The following is a 22,304-nucleotide window of genomic DNA, read 5'->3' as shown; positions in this document are numbered from 1 at the left end:
GCTTCAGGCTGAGGATTGGTTCTGAGTTTGCGTCTCACCAAGGCGTGGTGAGGCCTCCGGGGGCTTGTGAGAGAGACCCACAGATCCGGTAGTGTAATGCGCTCGCATCAAAAGCAGTGGGAGGCGGCGCGATGCATACGGCATTCTGGGAGTTGTAGTCCTCTGCTCAAGCGTCTTCTGAGCCTGACTGGAAGTTTGCGCAAGAGCGTTGAGCTACCCAAGGTGAATTAACTGACATTTGATTGGCTGTCCCGAAAAAATGACTGGTATCCGCGGATTTGGCTAGAGACCCACTAGCATACTGGGCGGGATTGCGGCCGGGAGGAGGCGGGGCTTCTGGGCGTTGGGCGCGAGCAGTTTGAAAGACTGTTGGTGTCGGTTCGGCTGCTAAGGTTGGATTCTGCAGTCCCAGCCCCGCTCAATGGCAAACCCTGAGGACGTGCGGATATCTTCGCCGCCCCCGCCACCTCCTTCGTCTCCCTCGTCTTCAGACGCCTCGTCAACATCTTCCCCCGGCGTCCCAGTGAGTTTGGGCTGGCCAGTTCCAAGCAGAAGCAGCAGCCGAACAGTGGACCCGCTGGAGGAAGTGGAGCTGCAGATCGGAGACGTGAGTGTTGGTAGACAGGTCCCCATTCAGCCCTTTTTGGAAGACAGACCGTGGCGGTGCAAGGGAGAAAAGGTCCAGGAGTCCGCGCACCCAGTCCTGCGCGTCTCGCGCTTCTGCCCTTTCAGAGTATGGGCTGGGGGATGGGTTGAGTAAACTGGCGACCCAAGGCCCTTTGTCCCCCATCTATGAGGATTCCGCCTTTAGATTTAGTGTTGAGGAATAAGGGGTTATCCCTCCACCGCCCCACCCCTATTTTCTTTTAGTCTCGCCTTCTGGTTTCAATCACCCTCTGTAACCTGAAACCGTTCTGCTCTACTGCGCCGACTTGTGCAGGCGGTGTCTGTGCTCTCCTTGTTGCCTGTTGGTGCTTAGAATCAGGCTGTGATTTCTTTCCTTGGGACTTAAGATCCCGCTGCTCTAGTTGGCCACCTGCCAGAGCCAGCTGGCAATGCTATTATTGTCTGTTTTAGGCTTGCTGTGCGCTGGACCCAGTTTGGAGGGATTACTTAACTGCGCTTGTAGTCTAGATTGGGTTTCATTAAAGGTTAGGTCAAAAACCCCTCCCTATGATTGCTAGAATGCATAGTATGGTTTCTGTTGAATTGCGAATTCCCAGTGGCGCGCACACCCACCTACTCACCCATCACCGGAGTTTCAGTATAAAAAGACTCTTGGATGGGTCAAGTGAGTGAGGTATGTAGGGTGTGATCCTCCTGGGAGAACTTTGTGGAATAGACCCTGTTGTGCAGACTGGAAACTGGATAATGAACTCGATTATCTTAACAAGTATTTGTTTGTTTGCTTGTTTAAAGATGACTAAAATGGTGAACAAAACAGTGTTTTTGCTGAACAAGACTGGTTTCAAGAGAATATGTAGACTGGACTGCTGATGTGTTAGTGTAGGAACAGTGTTATTCTATATTATAGGTGAAGAAAACATTTCTGTATGCTTGATTTTGTTCATTTTGATTTTGTTCATATATGTCAGCTCAGAGTATCTGTTCTTTGTTCTATATATTTTCATGGTTTAAATAGTGTTCACAGGTAAAATTAGTGGAGCACTGCCCTTGTTACTAAATATCAGTGAATTTTTTATTTTTTAGTGAGTTGTTTATGATGAAGTAAGTCTGTAAGTCCTTCTTCAGATACTTCTGGTCCTTAGTGTCAAGGGATCCAAGTCCCCTTGTTGAATTTAATGAGATTCTAGTGTTTGTTTTTTTTTTTTTTACTTTCTTTTTTCTTTTAAGGATTTTTTTTTTTTTAAGTAATCTCTACACCCAAAGTGGGACTTGAACTCAACCCCCAGATGAAGAGTTTCATGTTCTATGGACTGAGACAGCTAGGCACCCCTAGTGTATTTTAAGTTAAAAAAAAAATACTGATTTGTTATGTTTGGTGCATAATGGATGCCTTTCCAGCAGACATATTTCCTCAAAGCTTACTTCATATGAAAGAATTTCTTGGGTTCCCTGAAAGAGCTGGTATTTTCGTTTGAAGATTTTTTTGTTACTTTTAAGGAAAATAACTTAGGCAATGGAGTCAAGGTTTTAAGCTATTTTTAGATTATTTATAAAATGAGATGAAAATCTTAAAAATAAACTTCTGTTGTTTCTTCTTTCTTTCTTTCTTTCTTTCTCTCTCTCTCTCTCTCTCTCTTTCTCTCTTTCTCTCTTTCTTTCTTTCTTTTTAAATTTCAGGCAGCATTTTCATTAACCAAACTTCTTGAAGCCACATCTGCAGTATCAGCTCAAGTGGAAGAGCTTGCCTTCAAATGTACAGAAAATGCACGTTTCCTTAAAACATGGAGGGACCTCTTGAAAGAAGGTTATGATTCTTTGAAGCCTGACAACTGATTTGGCTGTGTAATAATTCCCTCTTCCTCATTGATGATATTTGCACGTGTACCATAAGTATAAGGTAGTCTCCAGTAGTTCTGTGTATTCAGAATGAAATTTTTTTGGTTTCCTTCACTTTTGTGAAAGCAGAATACTGATGTTATATTTGATGTTGGCAATATTTATCTTTAAATACTTTCTGTCCTCTAAACTTTCATAGAATCTTTTATGGAAGTTAATTTCATCAGTGGATATTGTTATCTATAGTTTTAATGGCAGAAAAAAAATAGTTAAATCATTATTCTATTTGATTTGCAAGAAGATGCCAAGAATGCCAGAGTTTGAAGTTGAGCTTTATTTTACAGACCTAGGGAGGTAACTTTAAGGCTACCAATGTTGGCCCAGTGCCACTAGGCCAAGGTCCCTGGAACTAATGATTGTGTCTTGTTTATCTCCAGCACCTAGAACAACTGTGTCACACAGCAATCAGTAAATGTTTGTTGAATAAAAGAGTTGACAGTACAGTTAAAAGCTGTTTTTTTTTTTGTTCCTGTTTTTACCATGAAAATTGTAATTGTTTTTCTAAAAGAGTATTTGACTCAGAACCTCACTGACTTGAAGGAATACAATCTCTCTTTTTTTTTTTTTTTTTTACAAGAATTTGAACTTTGAGGACAACTTTAGAAAATATATGATAAATATTTTTTTATCCTTTATGATGCTTTCTAAAAAGCTTTTATTTCAGAAAATGAAAGCCTGTCTAGAAAGAATGTTTATATTTTTTCCTTGTTTATTTCTCAGGTTAACTCTTTTTGATGTTGTTGTATGTTTGGTTGTTCTCTTTAAAGTGCCTTGTCAAAATTATGGCTCTGTACTATTACTATTTGAGCTTTGCACATAATAATTTAAATTCTAAATATAATTCTAAAGAAATTACTGTGTTTTTAAGCCAACAAATTTAAATGATGTGATTGCTTGCATATAATTTGACTTTATTGACAATGTTCTACTTTACTTGTTCCATATCTTATATTCTCTCTGTCTCTCTTTGGTGGTTTGTGTCGATAATTAAGCCAACTAATTTTCCGTAATTTCTAGACATCTTTGATAATGCATCTTAGTTCTTTGTAGATATGGAGTTGTGTACAGATATGTATTCTAAAGACCCACAGTGGGGTTATGAAAGGGGACAAATGGATGGGCAAAGAATAGTTTCATTGAGTATATTAGGTCATAGTTCTTGGTCCCCTTTTTTTTAAATTTTTTCTTTTTAGTTAAAGATAACACAAATGGTGTGCTTCTATACCAAAGAGATACTTATTTTCATATTAGAAAAATATTTTTCTTACATGTCACGAAAATTGCAATTTTTAAGATGTATGAAAATAAACTTGTTCAAAGCAAATTTTATTTCCATTTCTTTGGGTTCATTATTTTAAAACTTTTTATTGAAATATTTCAAACATAACAGGAAAAGTGAATGATTAAAGAATATATCCCTACCATACAGATTTAATAAATATTAGCATTTGGGGCAGCTGGGTGGCTCAGTCTGTTAAGCGTCCAGACTTCAGCTCATGTCTTGATCTCACAGTTCGTGGATTTGAGCCCCGCATCGGGCTCTGTGTGGACAGCACAGATCTTTGGCTCTTCTGTCCCTCTTTCTCTCTGCCCCTCCCCACTTTTGCTTTCTCTCTCAAGAATAAATAAACATTTAAATAAATAAATAAATGTTAGCATTTGGCTATACTTTCTTCAGATCTATGTTTGTAAATGTCAGATACATTTGAAACTTTTGCTACCTCTTTGATCCCACCCCTTCTCTCCCCAGAGGTAACCATTGTCCTGGAGGTGGTGTATATTCTAGTTTGTGTTTTTATATTTTTAATACATGTGTATGTGTATGTTTTCAAAGCACTACAAAATACTTTTTTGTGTATGTGGTAGCTAGCCTCCAGATGGCCACAATGGTCAGCCTCCTGGTATTCATGCCCTTGTATAGTCTCACAATGTTGAATAGTGCTGACTTTAATAACTACCAGGAGATTGAAGAAATGCAGTGTGTGATTTCTGAGGCCATACCTTTGTCCATTTTTCTATTAGGTTTTGTCTTTTCCTTATCAATTTGTAGGTGTTCCATAATTTGAATACTAACTAATGACCTGTTCTGTGTTTCAACTATCTATTGTAGCTTGTGGTTTATCTTTGTATTTGAGTGTGGAGTTTTCTTAAATAAAGGCTTTTAATTAATGGAATTTTACCAGTTTTTCATAGTAGTGCTTTCTGGGGCTTGTATAGGAGATATCATAAAGATACTCTCCTTTATGTCTTTCCAAAAGTTAAATTTTTGTTTTTAATGTTGAGGTGTTTATTCGTCTGATTAACTTTTGCTTATGGTGCGATTTTGGGATCTTGTTTATTTTTGTATGTCTGTTGCTGTTCCTTCAAGTGTCAGTATTTCAAATGCTACATCTGCCATTCAATTACCATGTAAGTGTTTGGTTCTGAGCTCCATATTGTATTCTGATTTATTTGCTTAGCCCTATGCTAAGGTCCCCTATAACTTTTTCTGTTATAGCTGTATAAGTATGATCTGTACTACTTTGATTTTTGTGTGTGTGACTTCCTCTCCCCACCATGTATGTTTTTATGTTAGAAAAGAAGAGCCATCTTAGTTGATTTATAATTTTGTTGAACTGCAGTCAGCTTAGGTTAACCCCTGATTTCAGGAGGTGAGGCTTCTGTGGACACTTTCAGTTCATTCCTCATCACTAAAACTCATAGCTGCTAGTGTCAGGAGTCTGGTATCCCCTCAGCTCAGCTCTGTTGACAGTTTTTGTTGTCATGTGTGGCCCACAGAGAAGTTCATCTTATTTTTAATAGCGGCTTTTTAAAAAAGTATCCCTTTTTGTATTTCTTTTTGCTCTGCTTCATGGCAGGGGTTGGGGAAGAGCTCAAAACATAAACATTTACTTAAAGACTTAAGAAATTGTTTTCTTAACTAGGTAGCTCATTACCAGTTCTATATACACCTTAGAGAAAAACTCAGTATTTTGATGTAATTAAAAGCCTCAAGAGGTTTTTGAGAGCCTTGGTGGCTCAGTCAGTCGCTGGAGTATCTGACTCTTGATTTCAGCTTGGGTCATGATCCCATGATCCTGCTCAGCACAGAGCCTGCTTGGGATTCTCTCCCTCTCTCTCTCTCTCTCTCCCCCCCCCCTTTGCCCCCCTCTGCCGTTTGTGCTCTCTCTCTTAAAAAAAAAAGGCCTCAAGAGGGTAAAAGTCACGTAATGAAATTTTTAGTATTACAAATAATGTGTTTCAAAAATTCTGAGTTAGGCATTATGCTAGGAGCTTTATAAGCATTATTTAATATTAACTTTTGAGGAAAGTGATGTTATTTCTGTCTATAGAGACAGAATAGGAAGTAAGCTGAGATGGAATTTGCCTGTGGGTCTCTTACACCAAAATTAGTATTCTCTCTCTCTCTCTCTCTCTCTCTCTCTGCCCCTCCCTTGCTTGTTGGTCTCTCTCAAAATAAATAAATAAATAAATAAATAAAAACAAAAAGTTTGTTTTTGAGAGAGAGAGGGAGACAGAATCCCAAGCAGGCCCTGCACTGTCAGCACACAGCCCGATGCGGGGCCCGAACCCACAAACCATGAAAGCATGACCTGAGTTGAAATCAAGAGTCAGCGCTTACCTGACTGAGCCACCCAAGAGCCCATAGATTAGTTTTTTGAGAGCTCTAAATATGGATAAAAATCACTTGAACAAATTACAACTGGAGGTATAGAAACTTGTTAGAAGGTTATTGCAAATACGGCAACAATACATGATGTCCACACAAACTAAGGTACTGGAAATCGGGATAAAGCCAAGTGGATAGATTTAAGAGTTGTTTTTTAGGTAGAATAAAGGTAGGGCTAGGTGATTTGATATGATGGATAAAGGAGAAGGAAGAGCTAAAGACTGATTCTAGGATTTCTAGGTTGGGCTTTTGGTACCATTCACTAAGATAGGGTCTCAAAGGACTCTGTAGGTTTTTGGAGATTAAGCTGTTGATAAGATAAGGTGTCAGTACAGAGTCTTAGTAAGACAGAGTCCATAATGATGAAGGAGCATAAGGCAAGCTGAGGGCAAAGCTCAAGCTAAGAATAACCATCCCCCGCCCCAACCCCTCCTACTCACCTGGTGGGATATGTATGACATTCCTCAGGCACTCTTGGCTGCCCAAGAGCAAAGGAAAGGGGGAAACAAATGGTTAACTGATGGAGATCATAGTCCTGCAGGATATGAGTTTCCATTAGTTTATGAAAATAGAATTACCCTACAACCTAGCAATAGCACTATTAGGAATTTATCCAAAGGATACAGGAGTGCTGATTCATAGGGGCATGTGTACCCCAATGTTTATAGAAGTGCTATCAACAATAGCCAAATTATGGAAAAAGCTCAAATGTCCATCAACTGATGAATGGATAAAGATGTTTTATATATATATATATATATATATATATATATACACACACACACATACATATATGTGTATATATACACATATATATGGTATACATGTGTATACATATAATATATACATTATATATATATAATGGAATACTACTTGACAATGAAAAAGAATGAAATCTTGCTATTTGCAACAACATGGATGGAACTGGAGGGGATTACGCTAAGTGAAATAAGTCAGAGTAAGATACGTTTTCACTCATGTGGAATTTGAGAAACTTAACAGAAGACTATTGGGGAAGGGAAAGGGAAAAAATAATTTCAAACAGAGAGGGAGGCAAACCATAAAAGACTTAAATACAGAGAACAAGCAGGGTTGATGGAGGGACAGTGGGGAGGGAAAAATGGGTGATGGGCATTGAGGAGGACACTTATTGGGATGAGCACTGGGTGTTGTATGTAAGCAATGAATCATGGGAATCTACTCCCAAAGCCAAGAGTACACTGTATATACCATTTGTTAGCTAACTTGACAATTATATTAAAAAAATGTCTTCATAAATTATAGGAAAAAGGCAATCTTATAAGTAGCTTAATCTCCAAAAACCTATAGACTCGGTTTCCTGGAGCCCTAACATCACCCTCCCCTCCATAGTGATGTGGGGAACAAAGACAAGAAGGAAATGATATGCATAGTTAAATTTCTTTATAACCTGCAGCCCATTGACAAATTCTTGAGGTAAATACAGAGTATGTGTAACATTTCTCCAGGAACTCTCTACTATCTTAATGTCTTACCAGAGGGAAAACAACCTAAGCTTGACAATAGCAAGGCCTCTGGTATCTTTAGCATATGAAAGTCCTTTTGAAAGCCTCTCTTTTTGCCTTTACCTCTCCAAACTACATAGCATATAATCAGTCACTCTTTAAAACCCCAGTGCATCTTTTTCTGCCTGGGAGTCCTATCCCAGTGCTTTAATAAAATCACCTTTTTGCATCAAAGACATCTCAAGAATTCTTTCATGGCCATCAGCTCTGGACCCCCACCACTCTAAATCCCCATCACATGATAATGTACATGAAAGAGCCAGAGAGATACTCAATGTTCAGTGGGCAGTTGTATGCATAAGTGACTAATTTAGGAGAGAGAATAGGCTAAAGGCAAAAATGTGGGAATCATCAGTATATATAAAGTAATTGAAACCATAGAAATAGATAAGGGACACCTGGGTGGCTCAGCTGGGTAAGCATCCGGATTCAGCTCAAGTCATGATCTCATGGTTTGTGGGTTCAAGCCCCACATCAGGCTCTGTGCTGATAGCTCAAAGCCTGGAGCCCACTTTGGATTCTGTCTCGGTCTCTCTCAGCCCCTACCCTGCTCACGCTCTTTCTCTCTCTTAAAAATAAACATTAAAATAAATAAAAACATTAAAAAAATTAAAAACATTAAAAAATCTTTTGTTTTAAAAAGTCTTAAGAAAAGATAAGAAAAGGATTTAAAACAGTAAATGAGGCTTCTAGTGAAAGATTTTTATTTAAAAGAGGAGTACATTGGGGTGCCTGGGTGGCTCAGATGATTAAACGTCCAACTCTTGATTTCAGCTCAGGTCATGATCTAATAATGGTTTATGGGTTCAAGCCCCACATCAGGCTCCACACTGACAGCACAGAGCCTGCTTGGGATCCTCTCCCTCTGTCTCTGTCCCTCCACCACTCATTCTCTCTCTCTTTCTCTCAGGAAATAAACTTAAAAAAAAAAATACATTAAAAATTCAATGTATTTTTGAAGTCTCTTAGAGTGGTTCACTCCATCACATTCAAGTATCAATTTACTTATTACTTAGGTAAGCAGTAAAATGCATGGACTTGAGTATTCTGGCTGCATATATCTCTTTCTCATTTGTTTTCCTTCAATTTTATCAATATCTAAGTTGCTAAAAGGCAGTAATTGCTTTGTGAGGGATTAGGTAGTAGCCAAATGCATTAGGAACCCTTAAACTGAAAATGGTAAAAAAAAAAAAAAAGTTGAAGTCTTCCTGGTATTTATTTTTAAATTTTAAAATACTTTGGTTTAACTTAGAGACATTGATTTGACCTAGAAGCATAGGCCATGAGTTTTGGACCAAAGTTATTTTTGCAAGAGAGAAAACCATAACTTCTATCTGAGTTAACTTAGTGCTTCTATTGCACCTTCCTTCGAAGTTAGTAGGAACTAGTTATGTGGTATGCCAGTGATTACTTACCAAAATAAGTTAAATAGAAGTTACCCTATTTGGAGAGGTGGAAGAATGGGAGAGTGAGTAGCATGAATAAACAGGAAACTAAATGGCTTCTAGAAAATTATTGGGGGGGCCCCTGGGTGGCGCAGTCGGTTAAGCGGCCGACTTCAGCCAGGTCACGATCTCGCGGTCCGTGAGTTCGAGCCCCGCGTCAGGCTCTGGGCTGATGGCTCAGAGCCTGGAGCCTGTTTCCGATTCTGTGTCTCCCTCTCTCTCTGCCCCTCCCCCGTTCATGCTCTGTCTCTCTCTGTCCCAAAAATAAATAAACGTTGAAAAAAAAAATTAAAAAAAAAAAAATTATTGGAAAATAGTTTAATGCTAAAAAGTTGTTTCAGATTATTTTGTAAATTCATGCATTTCTAAGACCCTTAAACACAGGTTATGATCATGATTTTTGTAGTATTACATTTTATCTATCTTGTCTTCATAATTATTGCTTTTTTTTTAGAAATTATTTTTAAGAAAAATATTTTTCTTCTAATTTTTTAATTTTTGACAGAGAGAGAGAGAGAGAGCGAGCAAGTGCGGGGGAGGGGCAGAGAGAGAGAGGGAGATACAGAATCCAAAGCTGGCTTCAGGCTCTGAGCTGTCAGCACAGAGCCTGACATGGGGCTTGAACTCACAGACTGTGAGATCATGACCTGAGCCGGAGTCAGATGCTCAACCAACTCAGCCACTTTTCTATTGTAATATTTATTAGCAATAAGATTTAAGAATAACAAATAATCCCAAAATAAACTTATGAGAATTTAAATGTTTTTGTGAGCTTTAAAAATTATATAGTTTCAGTAGTTAGAGAATTGAATATTATAAGCAGAACTATAGCTTTCTATTATTTTCTGATTTTTTGTTGGAAGTGTAACCATATTCCTCATGTAGAAAATTTATTGTCATTATTCCAAGTAAGAACAAAAAGGACTCAAAGTAATCCATGTTTTTAATAGATGTAAGTTTCAGGTAACTTACTTTCCAAAGAAATCTATACAATTATATATTCAATAAATACATTTCTGATTCCAGTAATTTCATGTGTTAAACATTTTTAGTGTATTTAAAACTACCTGAAAAAACATTTTGTTCCTATTTAAAGGTTTCAAATTACTAAACCAAAAAAATTCCAATAGCTCAGTTAGAGACCAGAAGAACAAGTAGCCAAAAAGTTAGTATCTTATGAACTGACTGGCCATGCAAAAGGAAGGTAAATCCATCTCTTGATGACAGCTACTTTGTCTTTGAAGTAAAACATGTGCATGCAGACCTTTCCTTCCTTAAGTTCCTGAATCATTGCATTCTAGCTCTTCTTTTTCCCTTTAACTGCTTTATTGAGATCCAATTCACAAACCATAAAATTCACCCGTCTAACATCTACAATTCAGTGGCTTTTAGCATTTTCACAGAGTTGTTTATCCATCACCACAATCAATTTTATAACTTTTTTTGTCCAGGAAAATACTCTGTACTTCTTAGGCAGCATCCTTCTGACCCTCTCACCCCCAGTGACCTCTAATCTATTTTCTATCTCTATGAATTTGCTTATCCTCGATATTTCATGTAAGTGGAATCATATGGTATTTGTCCTTTTGTGCCTGGGTTATTTGATACTCATCACATTGTAGCATGTGTCAGAATTTTATTATTTCTTATAAATGGCTGAATGATATTCCATTGTATGTATATACCACATTTTGTTTTTCCGTTTATTAGTTGATGGGCACTTGAGTTGTTTCCATCTTTTGGCTGCTGTGAATAATGCAATGAGCATTTGTATACAAGTGTCTGTTTGAATCCTGTTTTCTATTCTTTTGGGTTTATACCTGGGAGTGAAATTGCTGGATCATATGTTAATCCTATGATAAGCTTTTGAAGAACCACTACACTACTGTCTATGATAACAGCTGCATCATTTTACATTTCAACCAGCAATGCAGAAGGGTTTCAATCTCCACATCCTTGTCAGTATTTGTTTTCTCTTTTTTTCTTTGTCTTTTGTTGTTTTAGTTACAGCCTTTTTAGTAGGTGTAAAGTGTTATCTCATTGTGGTTCTAATTTTCATTTTTCTAATGATTAGTGATGTTGAGCAACTTTTCAAGTGCTTATTGGCCATTTGTATATCTTGTTTGGAGAAATGGCTTTTTAAGTTCTTTGTCCACTTTTAAATTGGCTTGTTCATCTTGTGGTTGAGTTGTAGGAGTTCTTTATATATTCTGGATATTAAAACCTTCTCAGATATATGATTTGCAAATATTTTCTTCCATTCTGTAGGTTGTCTTTTTACTTTTTTAAAAAAGATTTCATTTTTAAGTAATCTACACCCAACGTGGGGCTCGAACGAGAGGTACACTTCACTGACTGAGCCAGCTAGGCGCCCGTCTTTTTTACTTTTTTGATAGTGTTGTTTGGTACACAAAAGTTTTTAATTTAGATGAAGTCCAATTTATCAGTTTTTTCCCCTTTGTTGCTTATGCTTTTGTTGACACACCTAACAAACCATTGCTAAATCCAAGGTCTTGAAGATTTACTCATATGTTTTCTTCTAAGAGTTTTGTCTTATTTTTAGGTTGTTGATTAATTTTGAGTTAATTTTTATATATGGTGTAAGGTAAGGGTCCAATTTCCTTCTTTTGCATGTGAATATCTAGTTGTCCCAGCATCATTTGTTGAACAGACAGTTCTTTCCTCATTTGATTGTCTTGACGTCTTTGTTGAAAATTAGTTGACTGTAAAATGCTTTTTTGAGTTTATCAGAATATCTTTTTTCATAGAAATAGATATCTTGTACTACCTCTCAAATGTACAGCAACTTGAGAGGTAAGATGAATTTTTAAAACAAAATATTTTGCAAACAGACATTTTCTCATTTCTCATTACATTGAGTATTACAAAACCTTAAACCTTTATTTAAAAGTGTCCATGATTATTATGTTTGCTATGTGCATGACAGATAAAGCTCTACCTTCATCTAAGAGCTGCATCTATTCTGTTGTAGCTAAACATAATTTAACATTGCAAATTGAAAAGGTTCTATACTATTCTATACTTCCAGGTTCTATACTTCCAGAAATTTACTGCAGTGCTATACACATAGTGGGTACTCAATAAATGCCTAGTAAAAGAATGAATGAGTCTTTCTGAAATAGATTTCTCTTAATATCCTATGCAAAATATGTACTAATATATACACATTATCAGTATAATTTATTTCCCTTTATATGGGCATCAGTCACTTTGATTTTTCCCAAATAACCTCATGTCTTTGTAATGGTTTTATCTCAGCCATTATAAATTATTAATTTTGTGGCATTCATTTTATACTAATAAATCCATCACGAAGCATCCCATAATATTTTCTGTGTAGAAATGGGTTTCAAAGTCCGTTATGAATAGGAATTGAGTCTAGTTGATTGAGAAATTAGTGACAATTCACAGGGGTCTGTGAAAAGAGCTGGCTTTATTAACTCAGGTGGCATCTCCTGCAGCGGCCACATTTCTACCCAGATGAAAGACGGAGCATATGTTTTCTGACTTCCTTTGCTGTCAATAGATCTTCTTTTTCTGTAGTTATACCAAAACTGATGAATCATTTCCTTGAATGGTCTTGTGGTCAGAGTATACAGAATTGGGTTCAAAGCACTGTTGATAGGCAGAATAAAAATCACTACCCAAGAGGTTATGGTACCTGAAAGAGAAAAATGTGATAGTTTTAGTGTTTGTGGATGTTTACAAGGTATAGAAGCCCCTTTTCCTTGTTTTTCCCCCAGTCCTCTTTTGAGTCTTAATTTTTTCTCTTTGATGTCACATAATTAAATACCAAATCTAATGTGTTTCCAGAACGTCTTTCCAGGGTGTCAGTGTTTGAAGGGAGTGCTGGTAGAGCAAAAAACAGGGTTCTTTGCTAAGTAGATTTCTTGAATACATCAACAAAAGTATTCCATTAGGTAGAACCATTTTCTACCAAGTGATTACATATTATTGTGATACGATTCCATTTTAGGAAAAATAATATTGTTTAGCATCCAGATCAAACCTTTCCCAATATTTTAATTGCTGGATAGAACATATAGTATTTCTGAGAGTATACAGTCTTTAAAAGATTTCTTTTCTGCTCTTTTTTTGGTTTTAAAAACAGGTATGCATTTTTAGGCTTTTGACTAGATATTTATTTCAGTAAAAAAATCTTTGGCTAAACTTATCTTAAAAATCACTGTAGTACATAGGTAACTCATCATATTTGCTATTATAATTTTACTGATGCTATTTTCCTTCTTTGTTGCTTATGAAATGTAAGATAATATCACCCTAACCATGGGGTGAAAAAAATTAAAATTGTATGTTCATAAATTTTAAGAATGTGAATATATACTGTATTATAATTAATAGCATTTTGGACACTTTTTTATTGTGGTAAAATATACATAAAGTAAAATTTACCATTTTAATCAGTTTTAAGTGTGCAGTTCAGTGGCATTAAGTACATTCATACTGTTGTACAACCATCACCACCGTCCGTCTCTAGAACTTTTTCATCCTCCCAAACTGAAACTACACATCTATGTAAACAATAACTTTTCATGCCCTTTCCCTCCCAACCTGATAACACCTTCACAAACTGTCTGTCTCTATGAATTTGACTATCCTAGTTACGTCATATAAGTGGAATCATACAATATTTGTGTTTTTGTGACTGACTTATCTCATTTAGTATAATGTCTTCAAGGTCCATTCATGGTACCATGTTTCTGAATTTCCTCCCTTTTTAAGGCTGAGTAATAATCTTTTGTGTGTATAGGATACATTTTGCTTATCCATTCATACATTGATGGACACGCGTTATTTCTACCTTTTGGCTATAGTGAATAATGCTGCTATGAACATAGGTGAACCAATGTCTGTTTGAGTTCCTGCTTTTAATTCCTTTAACTCCCAGAAGAGGAATTGCTGGGTCATACGGTATTTCTATGTTTAATTTTCTGAGGAACCACCATGCTGTTTTCTGTAGCAGCTGTGCTATTTTACATTCCTACCAGTGATGCTCTAGTTTCTCCAAATCATCACCAATTTTTGCTACTTTCTGTGTTTTTGATAATAGCTATCCTAATGAGTGTGATGTACATTATTTTTAAATACCGATAATGCATTCTTCAATCATCTCTCACACTCTGCGTCATGCTCTCTAAATTGCTATGTGTTCTAGGAAGAAAAATGTCTTATGTTCTCAAAAAAAAAATGAAGTAAATATTTGATAATCATTTTCACCTGTTTGGTCATCTTAAGCATGGGATTATCAGAATTACAAAGCATAGAGTGTTATTTATTTGAGTTGTTCTTTGCTTCAATGGTAATAGGGTTTTGGGGCATTTATGGAAATAATTGAACAGCTTACTCCTGGTAAACATTTGATTGATGAACAGAGCCTAAGGTACATATAACTCTGACTTATAATTCTTAAAATGAGTTGATGTTAAGGATCTTAATTTTCTTTCTTGGAGGAACACTGCAGAAAGAGACTTGTTATTTCTTTACAGAAAGAAAAAAAAAACATTGTACCTGGTATTTCTACCTGAAGCAATGAAAGAAATTTCAGCACAAAAATGGGTATCCAGCATAATGCATCAGTAAATACAATAAAGAAAAACCGTTTGGCAAGGATCATCTCTTTTTTAACTTGATTCCGTATTTCAGTTGCTGTTATGGCACTTTGATGAATGCTATAAAACATGCTTCCATAAGAAAAAACTATGATGATAAATGCTGCCAAGTTAATACCTATTTAGAACACAAAGATTATTATTAATGTGATGATCATTCTTTCAAAACAAACACACATACTCTTAGCTGTTTGAATGTGAACATGTGTTTTGTTTTTTATAAGAATTATGAAGAAAAATAATGATTTTTAAAAAAAATTTGAAGTTTTGTTGAACTAATGTGGAATGAAGAAATTTTAATTTAAAAATGGCATATTAGGGGCCCCTGGGTGGCTTAGTCAGTTAAGCATCTGACTTCCGCTCAGGTCATGATCTCACAGTTCGTGTGCTTCAGCTCTGCAACAGGCTCTGTGCTGACAGCCCAGAGCCTGGAGCCTGCCTCAGATTCTGTGTCTCCCTCTCTTTCTGCCCCAACCCCGACAGGCCCACGTGTACTCTCTCTCTCAAAAATAAACATTAAAAAAATCAAAAAAGGCATATTAAAATGAGAGTATAGTGATTCAGTGAATATCCTGGGCCTTCTAAATTAATCTTTATAATTTTTTAAAATAATGCAATTAGTGTATATATATATATACATATATTATATATATATATACATATATATATATACACACACATTTTTTTAACTTACCCCTGAAACATTTTTTACAGTAGAAAAACACTTGTATGTCTATTTTTAAGCCAAAGACTTGTGTGGGTGGCTACTTTGAGTTTATTTATCTTATAAGAGCAAAGAGTTAAATATATATTCTGTTTAGTATTATTAGGGTGAATGCATGAACTACAAGTATTTACTGTTTTGTCTTTTATTAAGGAGCATGTTGGAATTTATATAAGAAAGTGGTAATTCAGGGGGAAAAAATCCCTTTAGGGGATTCTGACAGAATCCATCCCCAATGTTGATGAGAAAAACTGGCTAGAAGTTCTGAAATAAAAATGTATAAACATTAGAAGAAATAATGAGATTGAAAATGTGATTTATTCTAATATTTGAATGAAAGGGCTTATAATACACAGTTTCTTACCGAGAAAAATTGCCACGGAGTAAATCTGAGCTCCAGTACTTTCTGTGTCTTCTGAATGAAGAGGGAAGCACACGCCATTGGTGCCATAGTAGTTTTTGAAAAATTCCTTATTGGTCAATGGAATGAAAGCCACGATAAACCCAGTCATCCAAATGAGAATCAGAACTGTAATTGTTCTGCATTTTTTAGGTCTTAAACATCTAAAAGGATAGACAATGCAGATATATTTTTCCAGTGTCAGAAACGTTAGAAGTAACACTGATACTTCTGTGGATAGAATGGCCAAAGATCCTACAATCTGACAGTGAATGCTCTCCATCCACAGCTGCGCGTGCTTGTTGTATTCTCCACGAAACTTGAGATCGAAGGCTCCAATGACAAACAAATATATTCCCATTAGGCAGTCAGCACCTATAGGATCAGTAAATGTTGCAAATTTAGAGAAATAAATAAGTATAATAGAATTAATGACAAACAGTAATATTTTTAGTATTAGCAAAAAATACCTAATTTACTTCTATTTTGGGGTGAGGTAATTTTTTTTAATGTTTATTTAAGTATTTTGGGAGAGAGAATCCCAAGCAAGCTCCATACTGTCAGCACAGAACCCAAGTAGGGCTTGAACCCGTGAACCCCAAGATCATGATCTGAGCCTGAAGTCAGATGCTTAACTGACTGAGCCACCCAGGTGCCCTTTGGGGGGAGGTAATTTTTATTCTAACAATTTGTTTATGGATAAGGACCTTTTCATCAGCTCTATTCAATATGTACTCTTATAGCACCATCTACAACTAATTATGTAATCATTTCTCTGTTTTTGTTTTTATTTTGTTTTTTGTTTTTGTTTTTTCTAATTTTCAAGTCTGTGTGAGCAGGGATATTGTGTATTTTGTTTTCCATTCTGGTCCCATCACCTAGAAGTGTTGAGTAATTTATGCAATTATGTTGAGCGTTTGATTAGGGACCAATATGGGGATGTTGTTATTTGGATCCTCTCTTCCAGTGAAATGCTCCCAGCTTATTAACATGCTAGGGATATCATCCAAAATCCTAGAGAAAGTAATTCAGAAATTGCTGTGATAGACTAATGACTATGAATTTCGGGGTCTATAATTTAGAAGAAAGGAATAATTAAGAAGTGCTCTGTAGTCAGTATAATTTTGGAGGGCTTAAGTTATTTACCCAGAGCTGGTCTAAGCAAACCTGTTCTCTCTGATTCTCTCTTCCATTTTTACATCTTTCTCTGTCTCTTTTTAGGCTTTCCCATCCCCCAAATCAGTTGTCAATGTGATGCACTACTTGGTGATTTTGCTTTTTAAATGAACATTTCATGTCAGAGAGTAGGTGAGATTTTTTTTGACTTTATAAGCATTCTATACAAACCTTCCAAAAATCACATCACTGTATAAATCATAAGGCTGGCCCTAATCCTTAAATATTGCTGTGATATTCTAGCCTTCACCAGGGAAATTTAGCATACTCAAAATTTTGTAGTTAATGATACAACGTAGTAAACAATTTCTGAGTTCTATTTCTTAGATAGCTTGCAGTGAAAAAAACAATTAGATATTAGACTTTGAATGAGGCTGGGGGTAAGACATGGACAGCATGCGTAAAGTAGAACATTGTATAGATTGATACTCACTGGAGAAAATATGGACCACTTGACCCACACTATAAAAAACCTGAGGACTGGTCTTGCCTATTTTTCTTTGTAGTCCTCACTTAACATAATACCTCGCAATCACATTTCAAAAACTTAAAAATATTTAATTCTACCTAAAAACATTTTATTATTTAAATATTTCAAATTATGGGGGTGCCTGGGTGGCTCAGTCAGTTAAGCATCTGACTTTGGCTCAGGTCATGATCTTACGGTTCATAGGTTTGAGCTCCACATCGAGCTCTGTGCTGACCGCTCAGAGCCTGGAACCTGCTTCAGATTCTGTGTCTCCCTCTCTCTCTCTGCTCCTCCCTGACTAGTGCTCTGTCTCTCTCTCAAACATAAATGTTAAAAAAATTCTTTTAAATATTTCAAATAATGAATGGAAAAGATTTTAGTAGCTCAGAGACCAGAAAAACAGCCATCAGTTAAGTCAATGTCTATATCTGGACATGCAAACAAAATGGTAAATACACCTCTGGATGTAAAAATTAAAGGTTGCCATTTTATTCACAGTAAAATATTTTACCTGCTTTAACAAAATGTCTTCAGAGAAGAAAACCAATGAATGACAGCTTCTTTAATATGTATAAGGTAATTGAATTTTCTTGTTTTAAAAACGTATTTTCTTCTCACTAAAGGAATTTCATTTTCATTGCAACGAATGTGAACACAATATATAAGCAAAAAGGAGAAAGACTTAAAATCTCATAATTCCACCACTCTTTTTACTCATTTTTGAATAGCAGTGCTTTCATATATTGCAAAAGTGTAATTCCTCTTCAACCAGGAAATACTCACAGCAGAGAGAAATGATTGACATGGCATGCAGTCTGTTCTCAGACCTGATATAAGGTCTCATACAAATGACAAAGACGTTTCCAAAGCATGTGACTGCAGATACAACCCAGACAAATACTCTCTGAATAATGCTTGCCAAGAGGTTCTCGAGAGATGAGATTCCATCAGTGTTTGGTTTACAGCTGCGAACATGTGGTGCATACCCACAGTACTGGAATTTCTTAAAATATCTGATGAACAAAGCGAGAGTACAAGAAGAATTTACATTTAATTCAGTGCCATTATACATTAATATTTCTTTCCTACATTTTCTCAATAGAAAGAAAATATCTTAATATGAGACTCACAGGAATGTAAAACATTAAGGACACTAAGTGAACTTGATTTCACTGTAAAAGAGTTTGAGGGTCAGAGCAGCAAGTGGCCATCATGAATATACAAGTGTTAGACGTGTCTTGAAACATAAACAAGCCATTAGCATGTGATCAAGAGAATTAAAGGAAACTTTTATTGCATTTTTAGTGTTTAGTACAGGTGAGTGCATTGTTACACAGCTCCTATTGTTGCTGAAACCAGTCTAGCCCTCCAGGGAAGAGACAGCCATATGTTTTCTCCTTTATGCTTCCATGGCTTTTCCACTATATAGTTATGTGATCTGTAACTACGTGTTAACATGCTTATCTCTCAACTAGATTTTGGTACCTAGATGAGTGTTCAATAAGTTTTGTTGAGTTAATTATTTCATTAATAGACTAATCTTACTGATAAAGTTGATCAATAATTATGACTGTTACCACCAACACCAACACCACGTATTCAGCATCTTCGTATCAGGAATAAATTCTCCAGTCAACTCCATGGGACAGGTATTAACATCACCATAGGAGGAGATGAATATTCAATGGAGGCAAATTATTTGCTGTGAAATTTCTAATAAATGTAAAAATTGAAGTTCAAATCTACTTAGAGCTTTAGAGTACATAGCTCTAAAGCTATGTACTCTGGCAAAAGAATAGAAATGATCTTTATAGTATAGACAGCTGTAGCAATACAAGATAAAAGCATGTCAATCACAGTATATTGTCCTATTGTTTAACCCTTCCTTCCTGAGTCCCTTAGACCTGATATGGTTTCTGCCCCAATTCAGGTTTATTCCTTGAGTTGTTTTCTTGGGTTTTGTGAGCTACACCATTTTCTCCCAATAAACTATGTTTGGCTTACTTTAGTCAGAGTGTTTTATGTTGTGTGCAACCAAAGAAACTTTTAAAAGCATCCTCTGTGAGGGGTTAGGAAAAACAAAAAGAATGTCCCGTGTGAGACTTAAAACATAAGCGAAATTATAGAGTGGTGACATGACACTTTGTAAATTATTGAGAATTAATTACCCTGGCATGGAGATCATTCTCATATCTGCTGTAAGATTGCATTCAATTAAAGAAAATGTTCCCAAAGCATGGAATCAATGGTACTATAATACACACTGTTTGAATAAAAGATTTTTCAAAGTTTACCAGTTTATCCATACACACTTGCTCCAATCATGTCCTAACATTGGAGGCAATTTTTACTGAGGAGGATTTCTCCATACTGTCCTCCATTTACAGCAATTGTTTATTTATAGTTATTTTGTGTTGCTTATGTAAATTCTTCTTTTTTCATCTGGTAGCACTTATACCATGTGTGCAAATTACTAGCTCCTCAGGCAAACATCAATATGTATGAATGGTGTCAGTGCTGAGGAGAGCTTATAGGAATGGGTGGGTTCCGTCCACACTCATGTTCTCTGACATTTAAAAAATCACCTTTGATTCTACCAAACCATGGAACGGTAAAAATCATCCCACCCCATAGCAACACTTTAAGAATAATATTGTTTAGGCAAATTAGTTAGTAGAAAATTTGATAGATTGGATGCATTGGGTATGGATGTATTAGCATAGTGCACATGGAAACATAAAAGATTAAAATCAAGGTGAAAAACAAGGAAAACATCTGCTTACATGTGAGAGAGATTCATTAGAGGTCTAAACATCCTTTGTTGGATATTTGAAATTTCAATTCCTTCTAGGCTGCTAAAAATACCAAATTAATTATCAAAATAACATATGTTATAAGGGTGTAATAAAATGACTTTTTGTGATGGACAATTAATAAGATACTGTCAGTCAACACTGATTGTGAACCAAACATTCATCCTCAGCCTGCCCTACACACTTACTTCCCCAACTCCTTTCTGATTCTAGCATTTATACACATATATCTCTTCTATTTGAGGTTTTGGATCCTTGTAGATCATAACACAATGCTTTGTGTATAGTAACTACTCAATAAATATTTGTAGAATAAATGAACAAACATCTTTTAGACAACGTTACAATAGCAGAGGAGTTTTACATTTTGAAATTTTTCTAATAATTTTTAAATAACAATTTTTTTTTTCTAGTAAGATGCCATCTAACTGAGGGACATTTAAATTAAATTAACTGAGACATCTTTTAGAGGCAATTGTTAGACCATAAAAGATTTTTTTGTGTGTGGTGTAAATAATGATTTATATAAGAGAATATTGCATCTTTGGCTAAAAGTAGCTATGATAAATTCTTAGATACCAGTGCTAATAGAGAAATAGATATGCAGAGATGCCTTCAGAGGATCAAAATAAATGATCCAATATAAACTCCTGGTGATTACAGCAAAATATAAAATCATTACCTAATTCTTAGTTTATAAACATGTAAGATAAAACTAATAGCACTCACATGATTTGGTTTATAGTGAGCACTCACATGATTTGGTGGCACTTAACTAACATCCTGGAAAAGCGCTTCTGATTTGAAAGATTCTACAAATCTTACAGAATTTATTAGTCAGTATATAAATAATGATTTCATCATAAAACTATCCCCATAGGTATATACTTACAGAGACTTGAGTTTGACAAGATAATCAAATTGATTTGCTTGAATTTTCTGGATTGGGTTATAGGAAAGATTCCTGTTTTTTAAAAAAGGCAGCAGTAGGTCATTTCTAGAAACTTCTTAAGTAAAGAGAAAATGTATCTCGACTTTGGTACCAAAAACAAAACAAAACAAAACAAAACAAAACAAAACAAGTGTAGTAATAGCACTTGCCTTACAGAGCTCATTAAATATTTACAGAAATTAATGGAGATAAAACACTTAGAATAGTGCCTGGCTCTTAGGATTTTGTTAGTGTAGAGAGGGAGCTAAGACAACATAAGAATGGAAGTGAACTAGTCAAGAAATGGCTCTCACCAAAGAAGTGATAGGGTACCCTGAGAGAAACCACACATACCTCACATTTTGCCTAGGTTCTCATTTAGTTAAATGAAAACACAATCTCATTTTGTCAAAAATTGAATTAATAGAATTACCCTGAATACTTTTTCCAATAAATCTTATTCCAAAGAGTGATGTTTGTTCTAATGATTTGTGAGGCATGAAATGAACAGTGAAAGGCTAGAGCTGGGAACAAAGAGATATAGACCAGAATGACAGTGCAGCTGAATTTTGATGGAAAAAATTTCATAATCCTTTTTGAAAAAAACAAAAAACAAACAAGAAGCATTGAAACAAGAATCATTGATTAACGGGGCTTCTCAGGGCAAATTCTTTTAGAAATTTATTCTAGGTTAGACCATTAGTTAAATGGAGGAGCTATTGGGGAGTGGTGATTGCAGAAAGAAGGAAAGAGAGGAAGCAAGACAAATGAAAATTGAGTTGTATAAAGGAACAAAGTGAACTCAACAGTCTAGGACTAGAAGGAAATTATCTGAACACAATACAGGCTGTCTATGAAAAGCCCACAGCTAATATCATGCTCAATGGTAAAAGCCTGAAATTTTTTCCTCCCAAATCAGTAACCAGACCAGGATAATCCATTTTTCTTCTATTTAATG

At 35.7% G+C, this 22,304-nt stretch overlaps 2 protein-coding genes across 4 annotated transcripts in view; one reads left to right on the top strand and one right to left on the bottom strand.

Moving 5' to 3' along the window:
• The first annotated feature begins 11 nt into the window (after nucleotides 1–11).
• Nucleotides 12–2,962, top strand: CUNH4orf46 (chromosome unknown C4orf46 homolog). The gene is made up of 2 exons (XM_047091027.1): nucleotides 12–607; nucleotides 2,305–2,962. The coding sequence occupies exons 1-2, from the start codon at nucleotides 422–424 to the stop codon at nucleotides 2,458–2,460; spliced, it is 342 nt and encodes a 113-aa protein (XP_046946983.1). The 5' UTR covers nucleotides 12–421; the 3' UTR covers nucleotides 2,461–2,962.
• A 9,166-nt stretch (nucleotides 2,963–12,128) lies between these two features.
• Nucleotides 12,129–22,304, bottom strand: part of RXFP1 (relaxin family peptide receptor 1) — a 52,553-nt gene continuing 42,377 nt past the window's right edge. For 2 of the 3 annotated variants that reach the window (XM_047091583.1, XM_047091584.1), the window contains exons 11-16: nucleotides 21,308–21,379; nucleotides 20,386–20,457; nucleotides 18,386–18,615; nucleotides 15,922–16,332; nucleotides 14,733–14,951; nucleotides 12,129–12,864 (exon numbers count right to left, since the gene is read on the bottom strand). In XM_047091583.1, coding sequence (XP_046947539.1) covers nucleotides 12,563–12,864; nucleotides 14,733–14,951; nucleotides 15,922–16,332; nucleotides 18,386–18,615; nucleotides 20,386–20,457; nucleotides 21,308–21,379 — 1,306 coding nt within the window. In that variant the 3' untranslated portion in view covers nucleotides 12,129–12,562. The remainder of the gene's footprint in view (nucleotides 12,865–14,732; nucleotides 14,952–15,921; nucleotides 16,333–18,385; nucleotides 18,616–20,385; nucleotides 20,458–21,307; nucleotides 21,380–22,304) is intronic. The other variant, XM_047091585.1, reaches the window with a different exon arrangement.

This window comes from Lynx rufus, unplaced genomic scaffold (assembly GCF_022079265.1).
Source record: "Lynx rufus isolate CCGP_SWC_20201006 ecotype Redwood Valley unplaced genomic scaffold, mLynRuf1.p SCAF_3, whole genome shotgun sequence".
Classification (NCBI taxonomy): Eukaryota; Metazoa; Chordata; class Mammalia; order Carnivora; family Felidae; genus Lynx; species Lynx rufus.
Note: the sequence above shows the minus strand (reverse complement) of the source record. Positions and strands in the feature narration are given on the sequence as shown.